This window comes from Lynx canadensis, chromosome B2 (genome assembly GCF_007474595.2).
Source record: "Lynx canadensis isolate LIC74 chromosome B2, mLynCan4.pri.v2, whole genome shotgun sequence".
Classification (NCBI taxonomy): Eukaryota; Metazoa; Chordata; class Mammalia; order Carnivora; family Felidae; genus Lynx; species Lynx canadensis.
The window spans coordinates 64,907,931-64,932,954 of record NC_044307.1 but is presented as its reverse complement, the minus strand read 5'-3'; the positions used below and the strand labels follow the sequence as shown (position 1 = coordinate 64,932,954).

At 37.3% G+C, this 25,024-nt stretch overlaps 1 protein-coding gene across 2 annotated transcripts; it reads right to left on the bottom strand.

Moving 5' to 3' along the window:
• Positions 1-6,823: 6,823 nt before the first annotated feature.
• On the bottom strand, positions 6,824-24,393 carry OGFRL1 (opioid growth factor receptor like 1). Of its 2 annotated transcripts, none has more exons than XM_030315796.1 (7): positions 24,132-24,393; positions 19,815-19,901; positions 19,583-19,664; positions 16,240-16,318; positions 16,077-16,143; positions 15,825-15,970; positions 6,824-11,743 (listed from the first exon to the last, which is right to left on the bottom strand). In XM_030315796.1, the coding sequence occupies exons 1-7, from the start codon at positions 24,369-24,371 to the stop codon at positions 11,083-11,085; spliced, it is 1,362 nt and encodes a 453-aa protein (XP_030171656.1). In that variant the 5' UTR covers positions 24,372-24,393; the 3' UTR covers positions 6,824-11,082. The 2 variants fall into 2 exon arrangements, with proteins under 2 accessions (XP_030171656.1, XP_030171657.1); XM_030315797.1 differs by having other exon boundaries at positions 19,583-19,661.
• Positions 24,394-25,024: the final 631 nt, after the last annotated feature.

Here is a 25,024-nt window from a genome sequence, read left to right as displayed (position 1 = left end):
ATAGGAATAGTACCACTGAGAAGTTAAAGATGTCCCTACCAATCATCAGGGTGTGACCTGTGAAGAAGATCAGATAAGCTATTACAAAATAGCTTTTCTTTACATATCTGAGTTTCAGGTGAGTGATTTTGTGACTTAATTATACTTTTATAATTTGAGTTCATTACAATAAGCTAAAAAAAAAAAGAGCAAATGAAGAGTCACCCTTTTCACAAAGTCAAGTTTAGCTCAAGTTTTTCTGAGTATATAACACACTCAATCAAGCCTTTCTTAGGATTGCTTATAAAGAATGCTCATGAAGTTTAAAAGAATTTGGATGACCATTTACTTCCATTCATGAAAACTTCCATAAGGTTTCTATTTAATGAAACCTTAAGATAATGGAGTTTTTCATTTCAATTTGGTGGTCAACATGTAGGAAAAAGAAAAGCTCACATAAGAGAAGGGATATAATCAGAAAATCAAACATTGAGGGAAAAAGCCATTTCTTAAAGTGCGGCCTTTACTGTCAAACTGAATTTTGGTGTAAAGTGTAAAACCAGAGGGAAAAAAAGTCAGCTATGCTGTGAACTGCCAAGGGAATTGTTTTTATTCTACCAATGCTCCAGGTGCTTTTCATATAGAGAGACTTCATCTCATGCTCATGCTTGTTTATTTCTATTCGTATAACTCTAAGCCAGGATGGAAACAGGGACTTTGTTGATCCAATAAATGTGATTTTTAAACTACTTCATCTTACCTAAAATTTCAAACCATTAGGAAAAGTAGAACTATGTACTTTTTTTTTTATTTAACCTCAAATTTGAAACTTCAGTTAAATCAGCTTACAACCAATTAATGTCATTTGTTACTAAGTGACCCAAGAAACCAGGAAGAAACTATGATCTAGGTTTGTCAAAGCGTTAAATTCTTATGAAATGTTTCAATGTGAATCTTTGTACTTGTCGTAAAAGTAATCCATTTTGGGTGCCTGGGTGGCTCAGTTGGTTGAGCGTCTGATTCTTGATTTTGGCTCAGGTCATTATCTCACAGTCACGAGATGAAGACTGGCATCAGGCTCCGTGCTAAGGGTAGGGACTGCTTAAGATTCTCTCTCTCTCTCTTTCTGCCCCTCTACCCTGCTTGAGCTCTCTCTAAAATAAAAAATATTAATTCATTTTGAAGGCTACGTGTCTTGAGGAAACTTTATATTTCAGAAATGGATAAAAAAATAGCTGTCCCTACCCTTACACGTCTTGTTTCAAGATATAACTGCTAAACATTTTTTTAATTCAATAAAGGCTTATTGAGTGTTTATTATGTGCTGGGCCCTATAATAGGCACCCAAGATACAAAGGTACACTATGGCATCTTGGAAAGGTTGCGTTCCTTCTGAAGGCAGAGGGAATATTAGGGAGTCTTTTGCAACAGATAAAGGCTTATGGGGACAATGGAGATGTAAATGAGGGAGTGGATTGGAGACAACTTTGAGAAACAGAATTAACAGAATTTGTTGTCAAACTGGATGTGCTGACAGATGAAAATTCAGAGGTAGTTCCCTGGTCTCCAGTTTGGAGATAAAGATGTCATTCAGTGAGATTAGAAATGTCCGGGTGGCAGCAGTACAGCCAGCTCCATGTTCCCCCCAGAGATGAAATCTAAATGAGCTACTGTGTCCAGAGAGGCACATGGTCAGAGATAAATGTACTCAAAGTCCATTTTCAGAGCCCCAGTGGGTTTCTTTCCCACATGGAAATGTTTGAACCTGCTTCAGAACCTGTTAAACTTGATCAATGGCCAGTGGCAAATACTCTCAGCAGTGAGTAAAACTCTTCCATGGAGAGGACTCCAGTCCTGGATTAATATTGTATCATAGGTCAGCCCACTGTCTGGGCTGATGCTTCTGAATCCATTCTAATTAGCAAAGCGTGCTCAAGAGTTAAAAGGGGCCACTCATGGCCTCAAACACACTGAACAGAGAGCCGGGGGGCTTAGGTTCTATCTCAAGCTCTTGCATCTGTAGCATTTGAGGGAGGAAAGTCATGTCACTTCTTCTATATCTATGTAAGATTAGGATCCACGCTCACTACTAACTATAAAAGTCCGTAATTCCCCTTCCCATAACTGTACATTGAAACAGACAAAATGAGGGGAAATTCATCAAAATGAATGCTAGGGAAAATGAAACTGTTCAACTTCTATTTACATCATGAGGATTTATTTCATATCACATTTATAGCATGTGTGGAAAGGATAAATGGCCTAAGACAATGGCCTAAGACCTATGGTGACCCCATTTAAATTTCACAGTATGAAGATGCCTATAACTTAGAATTTTGAAAGATGAGTACTTATTTAGCACAAGATTATTCATCCTCCTAGTTCTGATTTTAAGTAAACAATAACAATTAGGCCACAAGTTCGTAGAATTAACTACATACACCTCTTTAATGTTAACTATTAAGAGGCCTTCCACTAAGATATGAAGTGAATATCTACTTGGAGGGTTTGGAATTAAAATTTCATGCTGTTAATAAAAATCAGTACTGATAGTGTCCTAACATAAACTAGATCATCTTCTGATCCTGATCAAAAGGCTTCAGCTCTGCCTCATACTCCAGCTCTTTCTTGGCAAAAAAGGTAAACTAATTCAAAAACAAATATTAAGGACGTAATAAAGGGCTCTTTTGCACATTCATTATATTCACAGTGAGGGGAATTTTCTATCCTGTCAATATCAGTATATGTAACATAAAATCATCAATTCCATAGCTGGGAGCTGTGGTAAAAAGAGTACCCTAAAATTGTAAGTAAATCTTCAGCTTTATCTATAAACCTGGTAAACACATTAGATTTCCATTGAGATAAATGCTACACAATGTATGTCATGATCAAACATCTCATTTTCTTCTAGAATAATAGCAGCCACCATAAAGGAGTATCTCGAATATGTCCCTGGTGGTTAACCTACACTTTAATCCTTTCAAGAAACTCACAAAATAGATATTATCAATGAGAGACTAAATACCCTGAGAATTTACATGACTGGTCCAAAGCCACACAGCCAATGGTAATTGATGACTTTGCCATGTGGACCAAGTCTCTCTGGCCTGAAAAACAGCTCTACTCCATTAAACAAAATGCCTCTTTGCCCTTACTTTTTAGTCCTTCAGGCTTTTTCTTGAACTTCTCTTTCTGACAGCAGTCAAATCATCCTTTCAAAGATCTCAGACAAACTCCGCATTCTAAGGTAAGCTGTCAGATCTCATTTGGTTCGCCTCATCTACCACTTCTTTGTTTATTCTTGTTCCTCTAAAATTTTCCTTTTCCAAAGCTGAGAGTTGATAAAACAGGCTATTTTAATCACAACAAAAATATGTTATACACCATTTGAAAGGAAAATATTTATATATTCATTGGTAGTGTTAAATATACGCTATGGTTATAAAAGTAGTAGCATGCTAACTATTATAGCAAAATTAATTAATAAACCCAGTCTTTCTGTATAGTTAAATCCATGCTGGCTCTTAATCTCTGTCTTTAGTAACCTATTTTAAAATGCTCTTCCAATTAATCCAACATTTTCTCGGGGATAATCCCAAGGGCAGGATAATCCTTATATGTTCCCTGTGTCAGTTCAGCCTCTTAGTCACAATCAACGAAGCATACAATCACCTACAGGAAACCAAACTGCCCATCGTTACTTTTATCCAGGCTGGGATTTCCTTCCCTCCCTGGAACACCAGCTTGCCTGCTTTACATCACTTGAGGCTTAAAATAAGGAACATGCCACAAATCTTTTTTTCCAAATTCTCTCCCATATTAAATTCTATGTTCATAAAGACATGCAGATCCAATCTTGAATTTCTCACTATACTGAGAATCTCCAACCTCCTAGGATTTTGCCTTGCCTACAGACATTAAACCTCTGGGGGGAAAGAAGACTTCTCTATCACCAGAATGCATCCATTCCACCCTCATGACAATAACTGCTTGTGCACATTCCTCCCTACTAAACAATTCATCCCAAAGGGTGCAGTTAAAATCATGCTCACTCACCACTGTGGCTGCTGTTTTCTTCCTCTAAGTTTCTCAATTATGCACAATGTCATTTCATTCTGACTCTTACCACAGTCTATTCTTAGTTCTTTCGTCCTCTCTTTTGCTGCCTATCTAGCTCATCCAAGAGCTTGAGCCTATCCAAGCTCATCTTCTTCCTCATCCACACTGTCCAGTTATCTGGACAACTCTTTACTTTCACCTCACAACTGCATTTTTTGTAATGGAAAATTTGACTTGATACAATGATATAAGTGTTGTATGGTGCCAGCTGGCAGCTACACTTGTGGTGAGCATAGAGCATAGCAGGATGTATAGAGAAACTGAATCACTATGTTGTACCTGAAACTAACGTAACTTTGCCTGTCAACTATATTCTTATTAAAAAGACTAGCCCTATTAAGTCAAAAAATGTCATCTCCATGAGTTATTTTCATTTATCTGTGTTAAATATACTTTTAGAACTTTGCATTAGAGAAAAGCAAAAAAGATAAAACAAATATCCAAGTATTTACACATACAAGTGACCTGCCCTCCAAAATCTTGCAACAAAAGTAACTTCATATGTAAATAAGATTTCACCCTTCAAAATAAAATATTTATTTTACAAAATAAAAGGAAATAATGGTGATCTCATTGATAATCATAAAAATATATGTCTAATCATAGAAAAACAGCAAGTCATTTTCCCAGCTACTTAAAAATATTTTAATCATGCAAAACCAATATAATGTACTCTAACATAATGCTAAAATGTTAACCAAGATGAAGTGGCTTTTATTCATTTTACAGGATGTATATTTGGCAATAGTTTTTTAAAAATAATTACTCTAAAGGAACTCTAAATATATTATTTCAGAAACAATATTTTAAAATACAGCAATAAGCAACGGAAACTATTGTTCTTTATACATTTTTGGCATAACACTGCCATACAATTACAGAATTATAAAACAAGTGTTTCATAGTACCATACAGATCCAGAAACTGGTTACAACTCCTACCACATACACATGGTATTGGTACTAACAGACATGCACAGCATTCTGTAATTCATACTGCAGTAGAACACAGGGCACAGAGAAGACCCAGCAGCTGCTGGAGAGTCAGAGCTTATGTGCGAAGTAAACACACATCTTTTGAAGAATCATACCCATTTTCTTGAAAGACTGAAAAAACAAAGGACACAATAGTTTCCAAAGTGAGATAGTGCCTGGACCCAGTTGGCCATCTATCTTCTTAGGTAATATTAACAAAAGGCCAGTATCTTAAGAAATAAGGAAATGGTCTTTTAATAAAGTAAGTCTTTCAATAAAATAATAAAATAAGAAACAAGTAAATGGTCTTTTAATAAAAAGGAAAAAATGCTTATTAAGGGAGAAGCTAACACTTTGCTCTCAGTTATTTCTCTTGATTGTAATGCCTTGATTGTATTAATGACAATTAATACATTGTCAACTCTCGTATGGGCGATAGTCACTTCATGTGTAGACAATCACATTACTGAGTCTTAACTCAGCCACTCCCCCAATTTAATTTGTTAGTAAAACCACCAACTATTGATACACACTGGCAAAAAAAAATTAAACTTGGTATCTGATCATTTGCCTACTTCTATCAGTCTACTGAAAGATTTCAGTTTACTGTAGAGTAGAAAGAAGTCATGGTTGAAATGGGAGTATTAATGGGATTCTGTTTGCTCGCCAATCCCTTGATCACCTATGCACAAAAAAACAGAGCTAATTCCAAAATCACATCCCTACCATAAAGCTTTCATGGATCTTTCCTCGTCTGCTTCCAATAATTGTGTCATTTGTACAAACCTAGAATTGGTTATTCTTTATTTCTGTTGTAGGTTTCTTGTTATTGTCTCTAATCTTTTGTTTCATTTGTATTTTCCTTTTCTCCACATGAAACTAAATTTTCTATTAGCACCACAAACAATAATGCTCATCTGACCAAAGACTACAGGACTTAAACATTTCTTAGAACCAAGATTATTATATAACTAATCTCTCTGATTGACATAAACTGTTCTACAAACTCTGCCATAAATTAAAAATGAGAATATGATAAATTTCATAGCTTAAATATATTTTCATAAGGTTTTGGATTCTTTGTTTAAAAAGAGTCTTTTAGCCTAACAAATTATCAACGTCTTTTCACTTTCACTTCATTTTTAATGTACACTGAGTCATCTTATAAAAACTTTTAAATATATATATCTATGAAAGAACAACTTAAAAGAACTTTGATTGAAGAACTAGGAGGAAGGGTGGGCGGAAATGGTATTTCAATGTTTCCCAAAATAGTTCTAAAGATTCAATTTACATAGCAAGTGTCCAATTGCTCACAATTTCCTAACTACAAAATGGTAGCAAATTATAACAGATATTTTGTGAAAATTGATAACATATTAAAATTATGTATAGAATCTAAGGTAACCCACCCTCCTCAGAAGCCGGGGATAAGAAAGCTCAACACTCTTCTGAACCAGAGGAGGCTCTGAGGATCTGTCATGACTTTGGAGAGACTGGAACCCAGTGTTGGCTCCACTTTACCAAGATGCTCACCTGATTCTTACTCCCCATTCTGCACTCTACTTCCTGGCACAGTATGAGCCATAAAACAAAGCACTTAATTGTATTCTCTAACATGAAAACTTTAATTCAAGAAAGAAACATTAAGAAGCTATTTCCCACAAATAACTAAAACAATAATTCTCAACAGATCAAGAAAAAAGATGACAAGTAACATTCTAATCTAGGAAAAAAAGCAAAAACAGTGCTTTTTAAATGTTTTTAATAAGAAAAGTAATTTCAGATTCCTCCAACCATCTACTGGAATTAAACTTCTAAATAATTCTCTAATAGAATTCCATTTTCTACATCCATCTGCAGCTAAGAACAAGAAGTAAAATACAGACAAATATTACTTGTAGTAACTGAGAAATGTTTAAAATGAAATTCATAGCATGTACCAAAATCAAACAAAAGCGTAAGTAAATGTAACAATGTAGTTAACATTACTGTAAATACATTTTGTCAAACATAACACACTGTTGAACACTGTGGCAAATACACCTCCTTATGAACTAATACTATTGTCACAAAGGGAAATTTCTCCAAAATGAAAAAGCACCAAAGAAAGTTCATTAAAATAACTGATATTCATGGTTTGGAAAGTTCCTCATGGGAAGATTTTACAATGGAGTAAAAATTTAAACTTCTGAATGAAAACCATCTATACTAGTTAAGGCACATCTGGACACCTCCAGGCATTCATATTTATAACTATATTATTATTAACTTCAATAATAAGGGATTTCTAAAACCACAGTCTGTCCCTGAACACAATCTGCTGGGTGGGCTGGATAACTAGAACAGGGATGGAGGCAGGGTAGTACTCACTGTCACCCTAGAAATTACCCACACAAATCTGTTCATGTAATAAACACTACAGAATTCAAAGCTGAAAGAAGTCAGTATATGTAACTCCTAATTTCTAGATCCTACGTTGACTCCATCATCGTTCTCTATAACCTCAACTCCATTTGAAACGATCCTAGCATGTCTAACTCCAGCCTACCTTCTATTTAACACATATAGCCCAAAAAACAAAGAGGAGTTTTCTAAGCGGGAGACAAATTAGAAATCTTCAAAACCATTCCTATAACAAAGGATCCCCACTCAGCACAAATAGGCATGAAAGACCCATAGATGAAGCTATAATCAAGTAAGATCAAGAATGTCCGTCTTTTCTCAGGTTAGAAAATAAAGCTTTTAGAGGAGCCTCAATTATAGAAAGACAAAAAAAAAAAAAAAAAAAAAGGCCCATTTACTCAAGAGTATAAATCCAATCATAACTCTATTACAAACTTGGGAAATTTAACTTTATACAATGAACCAAATATTCCCTATCAGCTCAACCAGTTTTTGACCACTTGATATGGGAGTTTACCTAAAAAATGGCTTTTTAAAGAGTAACAGATGTAACATTGCACTGTTTTTCCTTTTTCACCAGATCATATCTTCACTCAGATTAAAGCATAAAAACTAAAAACAATGTAGGTAATTTTATATAAAATATGAAACAAAATGTCTATGATAGATATGAAATGACATTTTCATGTTTACATTGTTAATACTGAGCAAAAAAAATCTTAGAACTTCTCTAGTAACTCCTGAGTTGCATATTTTATTTTATCCTCGAAGCTGAAAAATGTAGTCTCAAAATCAAAATTCAAAACAAAACTATGCAAAATAATTTTTGAACTGAGAACTAGACCTGATTTAGAAAAAGCAGACACATTTTCTCTTCTATCATGATTCTTTTGAGTTTCTTATGAGATTGAGCATGAAACTGTATAATGGTACAATATTCTTAACGTTATAAACTTTTTCTCTGCTGTACAGAAATATATCTTGTAATTATATATCACTTTACAGTATTTCAAAATACTTTCACATATATTATCTCCTTAGAGATATGAAAGCACAAAATATTAGAAATGTACGAGACTAACCAAGCGATATAACATCTATCTGCCATGAAATGCAAGTAAATATTTTATCAATAGCCAATGTTTATATCCTCACAGTCCAAGGTACAACAATAAAGTCTATATATTTGCAAAGATTCAATAATGTTTCTAGCTATTTGGCCATGCTTCGCTGCATTTTTAAAACAGCTTCTCAGTAAATTTCTGCAAGCATATGGTAGTTTTTAAAAATACAAAACATTAGAGACAAACCCAGAAGGCTGTTTCATATCTAAGACCCACATAAATACGTATCTATAGATATTATTTAAAAAACTATTAATTTTACAAAGTATTCTTTATAGAAAAAAATTATAGACATAATTTTTATCTGCAAAAGGAATGACGTCCTCTTATTTGTTCTCCACTAAGGAATTCTCTCATAAATTATTTGCGGATTAAATGTAGGAATCATACTATTACATATGAATATGGATTTTAAAAACAACATTCTGGGAAAAGGCCACTGTTTATAAATGTAGGCCAGGCAGTTTTTCCCTTGAGACTAAATATTCTCAAATTAACTGTTGCAATCTAATCAAACCCCTAATTAGGAATAATATTCTAAAAGTTAAATTGTTGAATGAAGTGTTTTTATTTGTAAGGGCTCTGATACACTACAGTTTCTAAGGAATTCAGATTATATCCATTTATTTTAGTCTCTGTCCACTGTTTATTAATATTTTAATATCTAGTCACAAATTTTAAATATTTTGCACTTAGAAAGCAGTCTGAACACTTTTTCATGTATTCAAAATTGCTAAGATATTTTGAATTAATCGTGTTCCTACAGTTCAGCTCAATGTAACAACTACTCTCATCTTACCCTGTAAAACTGTTTTTTGAGCTCTATGGGGACATTGCTATAAGCAGCACATTACAGGGCCCATATAAAAAAGAAATTGAAATGCAAAAGCAGAATTGTTTCTGCTTTTGTAGAAAGTAGAAAGCAAAAATTGGGATACTCTGGGAACCAGAAATGAGAAGATGCTTTATAACTGGAATATGATATACAACTTGGTTAATAATATATTAAAAACTCAAGTTTGAGCAACTATGATGCTTCATGTAAACTTCAAAGCAATAAAATCATACTTCTAAAGGCATACAATTGGTATATTTTCTAGAAATTCTCTGCTGGAAATCCCCCGATTGTAAAGGTTAACAGAGGATGATATGATGTGACTAACAAATAGGACACAGTAAAAATTCTCTGGGGGTTAAAGTGAATCTAAAAGCCCAAGAGACACACAATTGCCAATTCTTCTCTAAATGAAAGTGAATTTTTTTTCTATTAATTGCTTTAACTATATTTGTATGTATGCTTTGAAGTTCTCACCACAGTGATTATTTTCTGATGTGTAACATTAGTAATAATATTACAGAAAGTAAAACCACGTACTCTTAACCAATATTAACGCAACAAGTGCTTGCTAAAACTGAGAATACAGAATTTTAAGTGTTCTGAATTTCAAGGTTTGACTACTTAGAGATACATCAAATTGTTTTCTTTTTTAAAGATACACTGGACTAAGCAATATTGTTAATTTCACAGCCCACAGAACACTGAGATTTTAGGGACCACTGCCTTGTTACCAGTGTAAGAAGCATGCTATTTAAAAATGTGTATTTTCTTTCCTTATTTTTGAATTCTTTAGTCATTTGCATTCAGAAACAAGCACCGAATTTATATGGAACAGCCATAAAAGCAAAGTCCTTTTCTTGGACTTTTGCATCAAAATTTGTTTTTAAGCATTAACATAGAAAAACATTTTTATTATTTTAAAAAAGCAAATTCTTGATATCATACAGTTAAAAGTGCCCCTCTGTTTGATTTAAATTTCAGTACAGGGGATCACTGGAATGTACCCTAGAAATGCACATGCTGGCCTACAAAGATGGCAAATGAAGGCAAGTGCAGAGACAGGAAAAGAGGAAAGGACAGTGGGAAGCCCAAGAAATGGGCTGGGTGATTATGGCTTCCTAAGAATATCCATTTCACATACCAGAATTTAAAAAGAAACATCTTGAGGTGTTGTAATGAAGATTCCAAATTACTTTCTGAATACATTTGAATCGACTAAATTTGTTTTCCCAGCTTTATGAATCCATAAATTGGGCAATTATGTGGCAAAATAATGAAATTTATCCTCTTGATTTTCTTCATGTAGACCGTAATCTCCCAAAAGAATTTATTTGATATATCAAATACTACATGATTATTTCCACATACACTGAAAATAATTTAAAAGCAATTATTATGTACAGAACTTGGAAACTCACATCCTAAAAGTGTTAGAGAATACATTCATTTATTGGGTCTTGCTTAAAACTTCTTACTAAATATTAAACTCATTATCATTCAAAATAAAAAACCAACAACAAACTGTTTACAACAGAAATTACAAACAGATAGCTAAAATTTGAAATGACCTCTGTTCTTCAGGATATATTGTACAGTTTTTCCTCCCTTACCTATACACGTTTGCGGGTTTTCTGATAATTCACTGTAATGGTACATCATCAGGGGAGCCTGTACTTCCAGGATTTTCACAGTCTTTGTTGTGATTGTCACCTTCTTCATCTTTTTCAGGAGGAATTGCAATTTCCTTCCTCTCTGTAGGATGGCTGACTGCTTTTTCCAGTTGAGAATTTGAATTTTCAGCATTACCGTCCTCTGTCTTTGACTTGGTGGCTTCACTGCTGGGCTCTGTGCTAGGCCTGTCTGCCTCTTCTCCAGCCCCTCCAGGTGCCGCTTTTTTTTCTTCAGCTGTTTTGCTATTCAAATGAATAGCTGAGGAGGAATTTTTAGAGTCCTTGGATTTTTTGTGCATAGAAGTTTGACTGATATGACCAGAGGTGGGAGGGGCAGGCATTTTCTGGGCTTTGCTTCCCTCTGACTGTTCTTTCCTTGGCGGTCCCCAGATAAAATTCTCTGAAGGCGTGTAATGTTTCTGGGCAAACCGTAGGAGCTTTCTCCTCTCTCTCCTGTCTCTAATTGTATAAACAAAATACTCCAGAGCACTCTGTTTAATATTGGGAATAGTGTTTTCTACAAGAGCTTCATGAAGAATAAATTTTACAAGAGGAGATTTAAAACTTTCATATCCAAGCTCACCAAGGCTTTTGAGAATACGAGTGATTCGTAAATAGTTGTGCTGGGACCTGGAAGAGAGGATTGAACAAAAAATGTAGCGGGGAAATCAGGTGAGGGAAAGTAGGGGAATAAAAAGTATTAGAAAAATCATTTTTAATGGAACTGTAAGCCATGGAAATATGCATTACAATTTTAGTGAAAGTCATATTAGACACCATCAGAAGGATAAATTAGAAGTTATTAAACTCTTATACTTCAATGTAATGCCAATCTATGTGAAATTCAAATGTGAAATATAAATTCCTCTTGTTTCTTCAGTTCTTCATATTTGAGAGATATTTAGGTCTAAAATTTATTCCCACTCATGTTGAATTGTTGTTTAATGTTAAATACACTGAGGATGTGATCTACTAGAGCATTTATTTGCAACGACGCCTGCTGTACCGTGCCCACCACAGGTAACTAGTCCCAAACATGAATGCAACATCAGCTATCAGCTGAAGGTATGATTTAGAGTGTCAGAAAAATCCACCACACTGGCCAAGTCATAAGGTAAGCAACAAAATCCACTCTACTTTACTGGAACAATTCTGACAAAGGCTGCAAAACTGACTTATTTAGCAGAACACAGTTAACAGCATGGGCTCTGAAGTCAGACCTGGAGTTTATACCATGGCTCTGCCACATACAGCTATAAGAAATTATGGTATCTTCTTCTGACTCAATATGCTCACCTGTAAAGTAGGGGAAATGGCCAATATTTCAATGGACTTTTAGAAGAATAAAATGAGTTGAGACATGTTCAGGGCATGTAGAACTTAAAAAATATTAGATACTATTTAAAATCAATATTATTGCTATTATTTAAATCTGATACTAAGGACCACCATATATGTACCTATCCCCACTTAATTACCTAATTGTCTTCCATCCATGCCTTCTCTCTCCTTCTTTTTCCGGGAGAATTTTAAATTTTGCTTCTAATGGCATAGACTCCAAAGATGCCTTTTTCCCCAAATTGCACAGACTTCTTCTCTGTCCTCAAACTAAGGCCGTTATCAGATGAATGCTTTTCAAGCTTATCTATCACAATTCATAATATACCTACCCTACATCACTGGGCCAATAGTTGCCTCATTTACAAATACCTGGCCACATCCTAAAAGAATCTTCAGCTACACATATTAATCATGTGCCATCAGCAGCTCAGGTATTTATTTACCCAATATTGACACGCAACCATAACAACCACTTATTTCTAACTTCCTAAAATCTGTTTTATACATCAGACATTGAACTTTATACAAGCAATGCGTATACCTGCTTTGGTTTCCAGAAGTACTTACAGCATTTCGCTTATAAATAACTAGCTAATTATTTGGGAAGGGTGAAGAAGGATGTTAAATTACTTGAGGGACAAAAGGGGGTGGTTCTATAGCCTTACATTTTAATAATAAAGTTTGTCTGGACAAAACAAAATTCTTAATGAGTCAGGATAGATAAACACTGAAAAAGACAAGTCTGGCAGTTTTTATCATCCCCATTCTTCTGGATGTTTCCTACAAAAGTATTATCTTAATATTCAACTCTTTGAGGCCAAAAGGTAAAACACAGCAGAGATATATTTCAGCCTCATGAATCTATATTTTTTAATAGTGGAGAAGTTAAGAGTCTTCTGAGACAACACAAATTTGAATGAGGTTAAGACAATCTGCCATTAATAGCAGAGATGACTTAGTGTTAGGTTAGTATGGGGTATATACTCTCCAAAAACTTAAGCAACATCTGCTTCATAAATCTATGAAAAAGAGATACATGGAAAAGCGAGGGAACATTTTTCTAAAAAATCCCAAAGATGAGTTATATGATCCAACAAAATTGTCTATGTTTGCAACCAGCTCAATTGCAAACATCCAGTCGAAGACGAATGACCAAGATAAAATTTCTGTACACATTTATCTGTATCTATACACTCTTCAATTTAAAATATTTACATTACATAAGATATGTACACAACAACCCAATATTTACACTGAGTTCAAGAGAATGAAAATCAGGACTATGGAACAAATTGTACAAGAAAGAAATTGAGTGTGTCAGTATGATTTGAAATAAATTTCGCAAATGAAGACAAAAAGGAAGAGAGGACACCAGCTGAAACCCACCCAATATTGTAAGCAGCCTCTGGGGTTGCAAAGCAGATAAAAGGGAGAAGGTGGGCTTCCCAACAGAAGTAAGGGCAGTAAATTGCCCTGAAAAAGTCAGGAAGACTAGGTAGGTGAAGAGAGAATACACAAAAGGCAAGAACCAGGAGACAGGAGATAAAAGTTAGAAGCAATTCCAGGGTCTAAAATATGGCTCAGTAATCTAAGGTGATTACAAATAAAACTGGAAATACAGCTTAGTGGTTGGTCTATATGTTTGTATTCTCATGTTCAAAAATATTTCACTTCTTTTAGTCATGGTCACTTGTTCACTGAACATTATTTCATTTCACTTTCATTCAGTTTTTTTTGGTCCGCTGGGCTACTATAAATATATTGAGTTTCCTGCCTACTCTAAAAAACTCAAGATGTCATACAGATTAAAACACAAATAAAAGCTCTGTGCAACACCCAGGGAAAGAGAAACGAGAGACAGTGGGTGGCAGAAAGAAAAGGATCTGAATGAGGCAAAGGGAATATGACAGTTAATTCAGGCTCCTTTCCCCTGACCCAAGCCAGGAGATCATTTTAATTAAAACCTTCAGAAGGGTTCTGTTTCCAACTCTCAGTTAGAGGATCTGAAAATAAAACCCCAAGGAGGATTTTAGCTGGCAAATGTTATTTTGTTCAGTGTTTATTCATTCAACAAACAGTTACTAAACAAGATTTCTATTCCAACCAAAATTAACAAGTTGGGGATGGAGATTCTCTAAAATAAAAGTTTACCATCCTACATGTCAATAGGCTATTTGCATACAGCTTTCATTGACAGTGGGACATTAAGTGCTTAGAAATTCTGTGCAGAGACAGCGACCCGCATTGCTTAGGCAGAGGCATAATATACTTCTGCTATAAGTGCCCTATATATATCAAATTTAACTTGAGTTATGAGTTAATGGGTCTTCTAGTCAGGATCATAAAGCTTTACGTCCATATCTTCAGTGTTTTAGTACAAGCTACCATTTTAATAGTGTTGATTATAACTAATAAAGTAAAAAGAAGGCTTAAACATTAATACTTATACTCATTTTAGCAAAGCAAGATGAAAGTTCTAGAAAAACACCAAAAAATTCAGTTAATTGATGCTCAAAACTGTTTTCAGCAAAGAAAAATTTCTTAGGTTAGCTTTTTTTTTTTTTCTCTTAGTACTTGCCCAGTTTGGCTAATTATAATGTGCTTAAAAAAAATGCTTTAAAGCTGCTGGTTTTATGGTCCAGCATTCATAAGCCACCCTATAATTAAAATGAAAAAAAATCAGTTTGCATACAAAGAAAATACTAAGAAAAATAAACTCTGGGTATAAGTATTAATGAAAGTTATAAATATCCAGGCAAAAAAAAAAAAAAAAAAAAACCCAGCAAATGAATTCCAAATAAACTATGTTAAAATTCTCTTCACAGATTTTAGGATTTATTAAGCAAAAATGGGCTTTTGTTTTTACTTAAATAATGACGGTTCTAATTTTCCCCCTTTTTTAGAAACGTACAAGCCCATTTCCTTCTTATAAAATGATATTTTATGTCATAGGCTTCATTTATAGATTTAGTCTAAGAAGGTACCATGCTTGAGGAACAGACTGTGCCACAAGAAGCTCACAGCCTAGCCGAGGGGAGCTGGAAAAATGCATACACAAAATAAGTACAAATGCCAAGATACCTGCTATAAAGAGGGAGAGAGGCAACACTTGGCTTTGGGCAGTAGAGAGGTTTCAGGAAGAAACAGCTGTGAAGCAGAATGGCCTTATTTCTACCTGGAATTTCACTCTTTTTTATAGCTATTTTGTTGTGCTTTAGATGGGACAAGGAATAAAATGCATTTCAGACTAGCTTTTGAATTCAGATTCCTGGGTCCATCTACTAGTTAGCTGTTCCTATGTTCCACAGAGAATTCTAACCAAGAAAAGATAACATGCTGGCCCCTGGTGTGCCGCTGGGGCTTTACTTACTCATTCAGATGCTGAAATCTTTCCTGCCAGTTAACAGCACGAGCAACATTTCCAGTTTTATCAACCAGTTTTATTCCAAAAAATTCTAACATCATCTTATAAGCCAGGAGGAATCTTTTAATTGCTTCTTTCGTTTTTTTGAATTCCTAAGGGGGAGAAAAAAGTCAGCTGAAATGATTCAATAGTTACCAGGACAATAAAATAGCAATATTATTTGGTCATCGCATATAAAATGAAATGAGCTTGCATTACCTCAATTTCATATGTAGTTAATTCTTTAGCATAAAAATTCAAGCCTTGTTCTCTCAGGGGGAAAAGCCTATTTTTTAGAAAAATAATATTATTATATTAATGCTATCTGAAAAACATACATGATTAAACAGGACATGGTTCAAGACACATAAATGTAACTGACCATTGAATGTAAGTGTGGTTGTGCTCCAGCTTTTCATAATCTCCTTTCCACTTATTTAGAACTTCTTCAATGTAAACACCTAGACAGTAAACATTTAGAAAATGAGCCAGACATTTAAGACACTGTTGATGACATTTTAATATTTAATCAATCTTTATATTAAAACCTCTGAAATGTAATTATAGCATGTGAAAATATTGTTTTTAAAAAATGTTTATTTATTTATTTATTTTCAGAAAGACAGTGCAAGTGGGGGAGGGACAGAGAGAGGGAGACAGAGAATCCCAAGCAGGCTTTGCTCTGTCAGCACAGAGCTCAATGTGGGGCATCCCAGGAACTGTGAGATCATGACCTGAGCCAAAATCCAGAGTCAGATGCTTAACCGACTGAGCCACCAAGGACCCCCACAAAAATAATGCTTTCAAAAGAAAAATACCTTATGCCATATGCTCAGTTATGTAATAAGCCTAATTTTTAAAAAATCAGTGGCACCACAAATCACAGAAAGTCTATTAGTGTTACTCTAAAGCAGAGGCTGACAAAGTACAGTCTGCCATCTGTTTAATAAAGTTTTATTGGAACACAGCCATGCACATTCACATTTATATATTTTACACTACAATAGTAGAGTAGTTGCAATAAAGACTAATGGTCCACACACCTGAAAATATTTACTACCTTGCCTTGTACAGAAAAAGTTTGCCAACCCCTGCCCTAGATGGTCATATAGTTCTTTAAATACAAGATGGGATCAAAATGGAATGTAGGCAAAAAAAAAGGAATGTAGGCCAGGGGAAAAAAAAAGGAATAAAAGAAAGGTGAGAGAAAAGAGAAGGGAAGAAGGAAAAATGGAAGAAAAAGGACCCAAGTTACATACAGTATATATCATCCAGCTTACTCTTCACAGAACTCTCCCAAACCAGTACTATTATCCCCATTTTACTAATGAGGACATTATGTGATTCATTCAAAGTCACACACTAACAAAAGAGTAAATGTAGGAATAGAACACAGGTCTTTCTGTTTCCAAAAAGTAAGTCCTCTTCACCACATTTTATTGTTTCCTCATAAGAACTTATTACAGTTGACCCTGAACAACATGGGTTTGAACTGTATTGTAAGAATACAGTATATAATGCATATCACATAACAAAATATGCATTAATCAAGTGTTTATGCTATTGGTAAGGCTTAAAGTCAACAGTAGGCTATCAGCAGTTAAATTTTGGGGAGTCAAAAGTTACACACGGATATTTGACTGCACAGGGGTCGGCACCCATAACCCCTATACTGCTCAAGGGTCAACTGTATAACAAAATCTTCCTGCTTCTCAAATTCTGTCTATGTCCTCACAATTGACTATGTGGCCAGTTAATCAATTTTAGGGGAAAAAAAAAAAAACAACACAAAATAGTTCTCTAAATATAACTCATCTCATTCTTGTTTCTTCCAGAGATCACCAGTTTGTAGTTGAGGCCTACTCTTGGAAGGCTGAGTAAAAAGTTGTTTTTGAATCATACTATTGGCTTTATCAGCAATTTAAAACTATTTACCTCCATAATCTCCCTTCCAACTACCCCTCCACCTACTTACACAAGTAAAATACATCACTGCAGGCTTACGCTTATTGGCAAGTGTATGTGTATGTGCGTGGATACACCCACACAATAGGAAATGGTGTGAGTTGGTGTAATTTATATAATAAACTAGAACACATTTTATGTGACCTTAGATAAACTCCTGACTCCCACCAACCTTACATGATTTCAAAATAAATTTTGTGATAAAAATGACAAAAAATTAATAACAGTGTTTGAATTTATTACTTTAAATTACTACCTCAAAAATAAATTCACTACTAGAAATACAAAAATAATTCAGTTAAGTACTCTCATGTTCAATGTTTTTAATATTTGAAGGCATTACTTTAGGTGAATTTTATTAAATTCAAATCAGAGTCAAATTAACAATCATTGCATTTCTTCTGAAGGTTTTCTTGCCCCAGGTCCTAAAAAACCCTAATAATTTAATTAATATTATTTCAATTAGTAAATAAAACAGTGTGTTTTTACCATTAGTAAATACAACAGAACACTTTTATCCAGAGGTTTCCTCCCAAGTCTGAGCAAACTTTTGGGACACTTTAATTAACATTAAATTAATTAAAGACCAGTGGATTTGGCCATTGGAGCAATGTTCTTAAGTCCTAACTCCTAACTGGTGCATCTCTCAGTGCACAGTACAGGGAATTCCTCCTCCCAACATGCCATCCACCCTTCAGACAGCCTTCCTCCAGTTTGTTCACCAAAGAATACACAGTCTGGCTACTTGGAAAGCTTTGCAATCTATGACCCTCATTCCCTGACTCACTTGGCTGCGGATTTGGCTCAGATTCCACTAAGAGCAAAGAGCAGAAGCCAGGGCCATCTGGTCACTTCACAGAGATAAGGGCAAGGAGAAAAGCCAACTTTGCTGGTTTGACCTGGATAAAATTAGGATGTCCATCATGAACCACAGCATGGTACTTTGGTGAAATATGCATATTACCATAGTGGATGCATCCTCTCCCTATAGGGGGAGAATCTTAGAAAAGATCTTACAAGGGTAATTGTAGAATTGTGAAGGAGGAGGCAGTTTATTTGGCAGGGTTGAATGGAGATGTAGTGTCTCTGTAGTTCCCTTCCCAGGATATTGGAACAGTGAACTGAGACTGCCAGGACCCCCTGACCCCTGAATCTAAAAATCAACAGGAAAGATCATTCTAATACAAATATTACTTTTCAATTATGTTCTAAATAATTTGGGGCTATGGCATAGTAAAAAAAAATACTGAACTGTGGATCCTAGACCCAACCCTATAATCGAGTGACCAGACAAGTCAGTCATTCAAGCTTTAAGACCCAGTGACCTCATCTTTAAAATAAGGAAGATTAAAAAAATAAAATAAAATAAAATAAAATAAAATAAAATAAAATAAAATAAAATAAGGAAGATTAATCTGACCTCCTCTAAGGTTTCTTAATAATCTAGTATTTTATGATTCTATAAATTTCATCTCTTTCCCACTCACAAAAGTGGCCCCCACTACCTTTAAGACAATAGCCCCTGTGAACAAATGGTGGGAAAGTATTGCTAATCCACAGTTATTCCTCTAGAATTTGCCAAGTGGAAGTTCACAAGTCTAGGGTCTAGGGCTTTGGGGACACCTTAGACTACATAGCAAAGTAAAGCCAACCAATGAACAAATGCATTAAGAATGTACTGACCACAAAATAAACAAAGAATAACTAGGTGTATGTTATTATGTAACATTTGCTTTTTACCAAGGTAGCAGATTACTCACCATCTGGCTTAAAAGGAATTTTATTCTTATAAAAACGAAGATTGCTCAAGTCATTTTGATATCGGATATCTTTGAAGTTCTGCTAAAGGAAAAAAATACATCAATCTCCAGCATATGGACATATAAAAAAGGCACAAGGACCCTTCTTGCATGTTTGCTCACTAGCACCACAAAATAACAAAAACAGAAGGGAAATATTTTACATTGTAGAAAAAACATTCTATACTCTTACTGGGTACTGATGTCGGTATTTGTACAAATCCCTCGCAGCATAAAAGCTTCTCTTTGGTTTGGCAGTTGCTTCAGTGGAATCACCACCCTAAAATGAAAAGTAAAATTCCATTTACATGTTGAAGCACAATAATTTCACTGAGAAATTTCTAGAACACCTAAAATAATGAACATCCATAAGGAAAGCCTGAAAAGTGTCGAGCTGTTCAGAATAATGACAATATTATACATTTGCTTTTAATGATGCCTACTAGCAACATTTGTTGGCATTCTATTTGCCTGATTTGAACCCAATAACATTTGTCCTAAAATGTTTTACTAAATAAAAAACGATACTATTCACCAAAAGCCTATGGAGGCCAAATGTTCTAGATTAATACTCATTAGAAATAGAACTCAAAATGAATTTAAGACATTTACCTTACCAGAGGTTACACAAGTGATTCTATGACCAAAATTATTTTTGAATACATAATATTAAAAAACTGTTAAGAAAATAAATTCTACAAAGAAAATTATCATTGATTTGCAACATTTAGCTGAACTTAAAGGCAAATAATACTCATGAAAGGGAAAGGGGATTTTTAAAACAACCTAAATAGCTTTCTAAACTCCATCCTTTATTGCACCATAACAAGTATACAAAGGCATGAATAATCTGTTAATCCAGTGATAACACTATGTGACATAAATCAGCAAATTTATAATATATATACACAAAGCAGTAAAAGCTCTCAAATGGAATGAACTTCGGATTGTAGTAATTTATGTGTGGTAGTTCATCCATACTATTTAAATTCTAAAAATTCTCACCACCATAATGATTTTAAAAGTATAAGATACAGGTCAATATAATGGATTTAAATTCTCTAACTATATGTATTGTTATAATGCATTAAGAAAGTGCTTTGTGTCCCATGTCATCCAGGACAATAAGACAGATAACAATAATGAAACAGAAGACAATGTTTAGGTCTGAATATTCATTAAGAGCTTCACCTCCCAAATCCCTTTCTCATCATCCCCCACCCCCATCTGTATTGACAGATTAGCATCCTCCAAGCAATTTTCACACATTTTTCAAGTGGTGTGATTCTCACTATTACTACAAGTATAGAGATACTTACTTTAACACCAAATCCTCTGATGTTTAACATTAGCTACTCTGTCATGTTACATAAGCAAGGAAAAGCTTAAATTCTGGTCCTTGCCACACGTTCAAAATAGCTCTGCCTAGCAAGTTTCTGAATCTATTTAGCCTGAGCTACAACCATATGAATCATCATCTTACATTTGTACAGAAAGCACTTTTCCCATTTACAAAGCACTTACATGTATATTATTTCATTTGATTTTTACGACACACCTGGATGGCAGATATTAGTGCTTCCCTCTTAGATACAAGGTAACCCAGCCTTAGAGAAGTTCAACAAAGCCCTCGAGCTCAGTGACAGCACAGGATGTGGAATTCCAGGCTCTGGGCTGCAAGTCCAACTAATTAGGCATGAATCCATTTCAGCTCCACTAAAAGTGAAGGAGCATTATAGAAACCTGGGTATAATGTCAACAGCCCAAGACTTGGGCTGTCTTAACTCTGTTACTTATTTGTGAGGCCTTAAGCCAACCACTTAACTGAATCTTAGTTTTATTATCTGTGAAACAAAGATAATGACTCATGCCCTACCTATTTCTCCAGATTATTATGAGAATGACTGCATCCTCCAACCTCTAAATGTACCAACCTGCAAGCATCTGTCTTTGTTCCTCCAGCTTCTGCTCCTTTTGGAATCTCTACCCTTTCCCCTCTCACCTGCCCAGTCAAGGATTTTGTTCCTTAATATATTGTTCCTATTCCCTGCATCATCAAAATTTCTCACACCACCAACAGACTGATGACTGCAGTTCTGGACTAAGGCTCCATTCATCGATATAGTTAAGAACTCCACTTAGACGTCCAAGAGGATATAAAATTCAGGGGAATTCTTAATTTAACCTCTGATGATGCTTTTTCCCTAGACTCTTCTGGATCATTCCCCTCAGCAGACATATGTGTACAATTTCTAAGCTTAAACATATACAATCTTCCTTGACCCAAATCTCCCTTCAAATACAGAGCCATAGCTCTGCTTCCTGTTTTGATAAAATATCACCAAACAATTGTGCATAACCCCTATCTCCTCCTCTTCTCCCATGACACACCCCAATCAGGTTTTCATCCTCAGCATTCCATCAAAATGGCTCTTTCAATGTCACTAACTAATCTCCATTTTACCAAACCATTTCTCAGTGCTCAACTCAGGCAACCTCCCAGCAGCACTGGGCCCGTGAAATATCTCCTTCCTTCCTGCAACACTGTCAGATGTCACACCTCTACTGGTTTCTTCCTATCTCATTGGTTGTCCCTTGTCAGCCTTCTCTTTAGCTCCTCCTCTTCTGCATAGGTTCCAAATTGAGGAGTGCCCAGGGTTTAGTCCTTATTCCTCATCACTCCTTAATGACCACATATCTCCCCTGACTTTCCACACCACCAACAGACTGATGACTGCAGTTCTGGACTAAGGCTCCATTCATCGATATAGTTAAGAACTCCACTTAGACGTCCAAGTGGATATAAAATTCAGGGGAATTCTTAATTTAACCTCTGATGATGCTTTTTCCCTAGACTTACTCATCTTACTTATTGGCGCCATCATTTGTTAAATATTCACTTGAACTAGGAATACAGCAGGTATTCCTAGGAGGTAAGAAGTAGTCAGACTGGGATATATTCTAAAGGTAGGTCCAGTAGTACTTGCAAATGACTATGGGGAGAGGGAACAAAAGCAAAAATAAAAAGGAGATTTTTAAAAGAAGTTAAATGGTGACACTAACAAAAATAAATCACTAAAGGGGAAAAGGGAGGGCTGCTGTGGTCTACCATTTTCTGGGGTCACAATTAACTGAAACATTAATTATGAAACTGTTTTATACAGAGGGACCTGGTTAGCTGGATTGAATCTGGGCTGGAATTTTTTGATAGCCCAGACTTCTTTGAGAAGGTTACTTAATTGGGAGACAAGAGAAAGAGAAAAACTGGAACCTAGCCTCTAATACTTTTTGAGGGTTGAATTTGCAATTCAAAATGACCCATCAACAATCCAGAGCACAAGGGGCAAGGGGGTCCGCACGATATTGACAGGTTAAAGGTTGTACATTGGTCACAGACATACTTGGGTTTGCATCATTCTCTCCCTGAGTATTCTTGGGCAAGCTTCTACTCTCTAAGCCTCAGGTTTGTCTAAAATGGGGATTAAAAACAGCAACTCCCACCCAACCCCCGAAATCGTAGGTGACTAAAACAACGTGTTTAGCATAGAGCCTGCACTAAGACTTTGTCTCCTCCTCACCTAAACAGAGATGTTCATCCAGATGAAGGAGGCAGCCTTGGCTGTAATATTTAGGTGGTGACTCCTCTACTCCAGTCAAGCAACCAGTGGTCATATTTGACTTTGGGCTCCATTTTTTTTTTTTTTTTTTCACTCTCATTTCCCCCTAGCTATAAAGAGGAGGGCCTAATGCAGAACCACAAACCTTAACATACCTCCAGGATGCGCACTTCTCCAGAGGGCTGGCTACACAGTTCCCCCTTTCTAAAGTTTTCTTAATTATTTTCAGTCCGTCAGAGGTTAATAGGGAATATTTAACTATTTACTAACCTCTCCTCCAAACTGTATTAGCCAAATGATTTAAGGACAGTTGGATCAACAAGTCTCTGGGTGATACAAGAGTTCTGCAGAGTGCCCTGAACTCCTCAGTTGAAAGGCCTTACTTAGGGCGTTTTAACTTCGGATGGGGGTCTCCTACCCTACTCTGAATGGCTGTAAACCCCACGGTAGGGGAGGGTGCTCGCTGCTCCTCACTTGCAGTCCCACCTTATTCTGGGTAATTTTTCCCAATGACACGCACTAGACCGGTTTTCACAATCCTCTATTTTTAGACAGGTTCCTCCCACCCCACCTTCGCAGCACCCAGCTGCGCCGCAGAGGCAAAGAAAACACCCATTCAAGTTGGGTTCTGCCCTCAGGGACTTTCTCGCAGTGCCCGCGGTCAGGCCCCAGGCCGGCAGCGAAAGGCTCCGGCACCGCAGGCCCCCAGGTCCGCGGGGCTGCGGGACGGCGGCCAGCGCGGAGGGGTCTGGCCGCAAAGGACCGGCAGCCGCCGGCGCCCCTGCCCTCCGTGTGCAGGGGTCGCTCGGCGTTTGCTCCGGCCCCCGGCGACGTCCTTCCTCCCGGGGCAGGGGCGCCCCGGCCCGGCCCGAGGCCACCGCGGGGCCGCGTACCTGCTCGGCGCCCGCCGACTCGGCGTCTCCGTCCGGCGCGGGGCTGGAGCGGGGCCGCCCGCCCGCTCGCTCCGGGGGCTGCGCAGGCTGCTCGGGCTCCTGCCCCGGGCCCTCGCCGCCGCCGCCGCCGCCCGGCCCGGGCTCCTCGGGCTCGGGCTCAGAGTCCGTCTGCCAGGTGGAGTCGCAGTCCTCCACGGTGGTGGGCTCGCGAAAGCTGACCCCGCCGAGCAGGTTGCCCATTGAAGAGGCGGCGGCGGGCGCGGGGCTGGCGGGCTGCGGAGCGCGGGACGGGGCGCGGGGCGCGGGCTGCGGCAGGCGCGCTAGGGCCGGGGCATGGCCGCGGCCAGGGCGCTGGGCGGCAGCCTCGGCCCGCCCGCCACCGCACTGCCTCAGCGCGGCGAGCGGCAGACAGGCACACTCGCGGGGAGGAGCCGGCGGCCCCGGGACCGCCGCCGCCGACGCTTGAACCCGCCCATCTGGTTCCTTCCTCTCCCCACCCGCGGGAACCGGCGCCGGCCCGGATCCCTGGGGAGCTTAGTGCCTCCACTCTCCCCACCCCCACCTGGCCTGAGCGCTGACAGCCTCAGCCCCGGGGACACACTTCACTTTCTCCTTCCCCCCACCTCCCCGGAAGGCCTGCCTTCGCGGGGCCTTTGACGTCTCCAGGGAAGGATCGGGATCTGCTGCTGTTCACCCGCTCCTCTCCACCCCTACCCGGGCAGGGCAACCAGCTTGGGGCTCCTCCCAGCTGAGCGGGAAGAGTGGTCCCGCCCAGCTCTGGGAGCCACGGCTGGGGTGGACGTGATATCGAAGACAGTTATCACAGTCTGGAGGCCAGTCCTGTCCACACCTCCTCCCCCTCTCCCGGCTGGTCCAGGAAAAAGATAAATTAG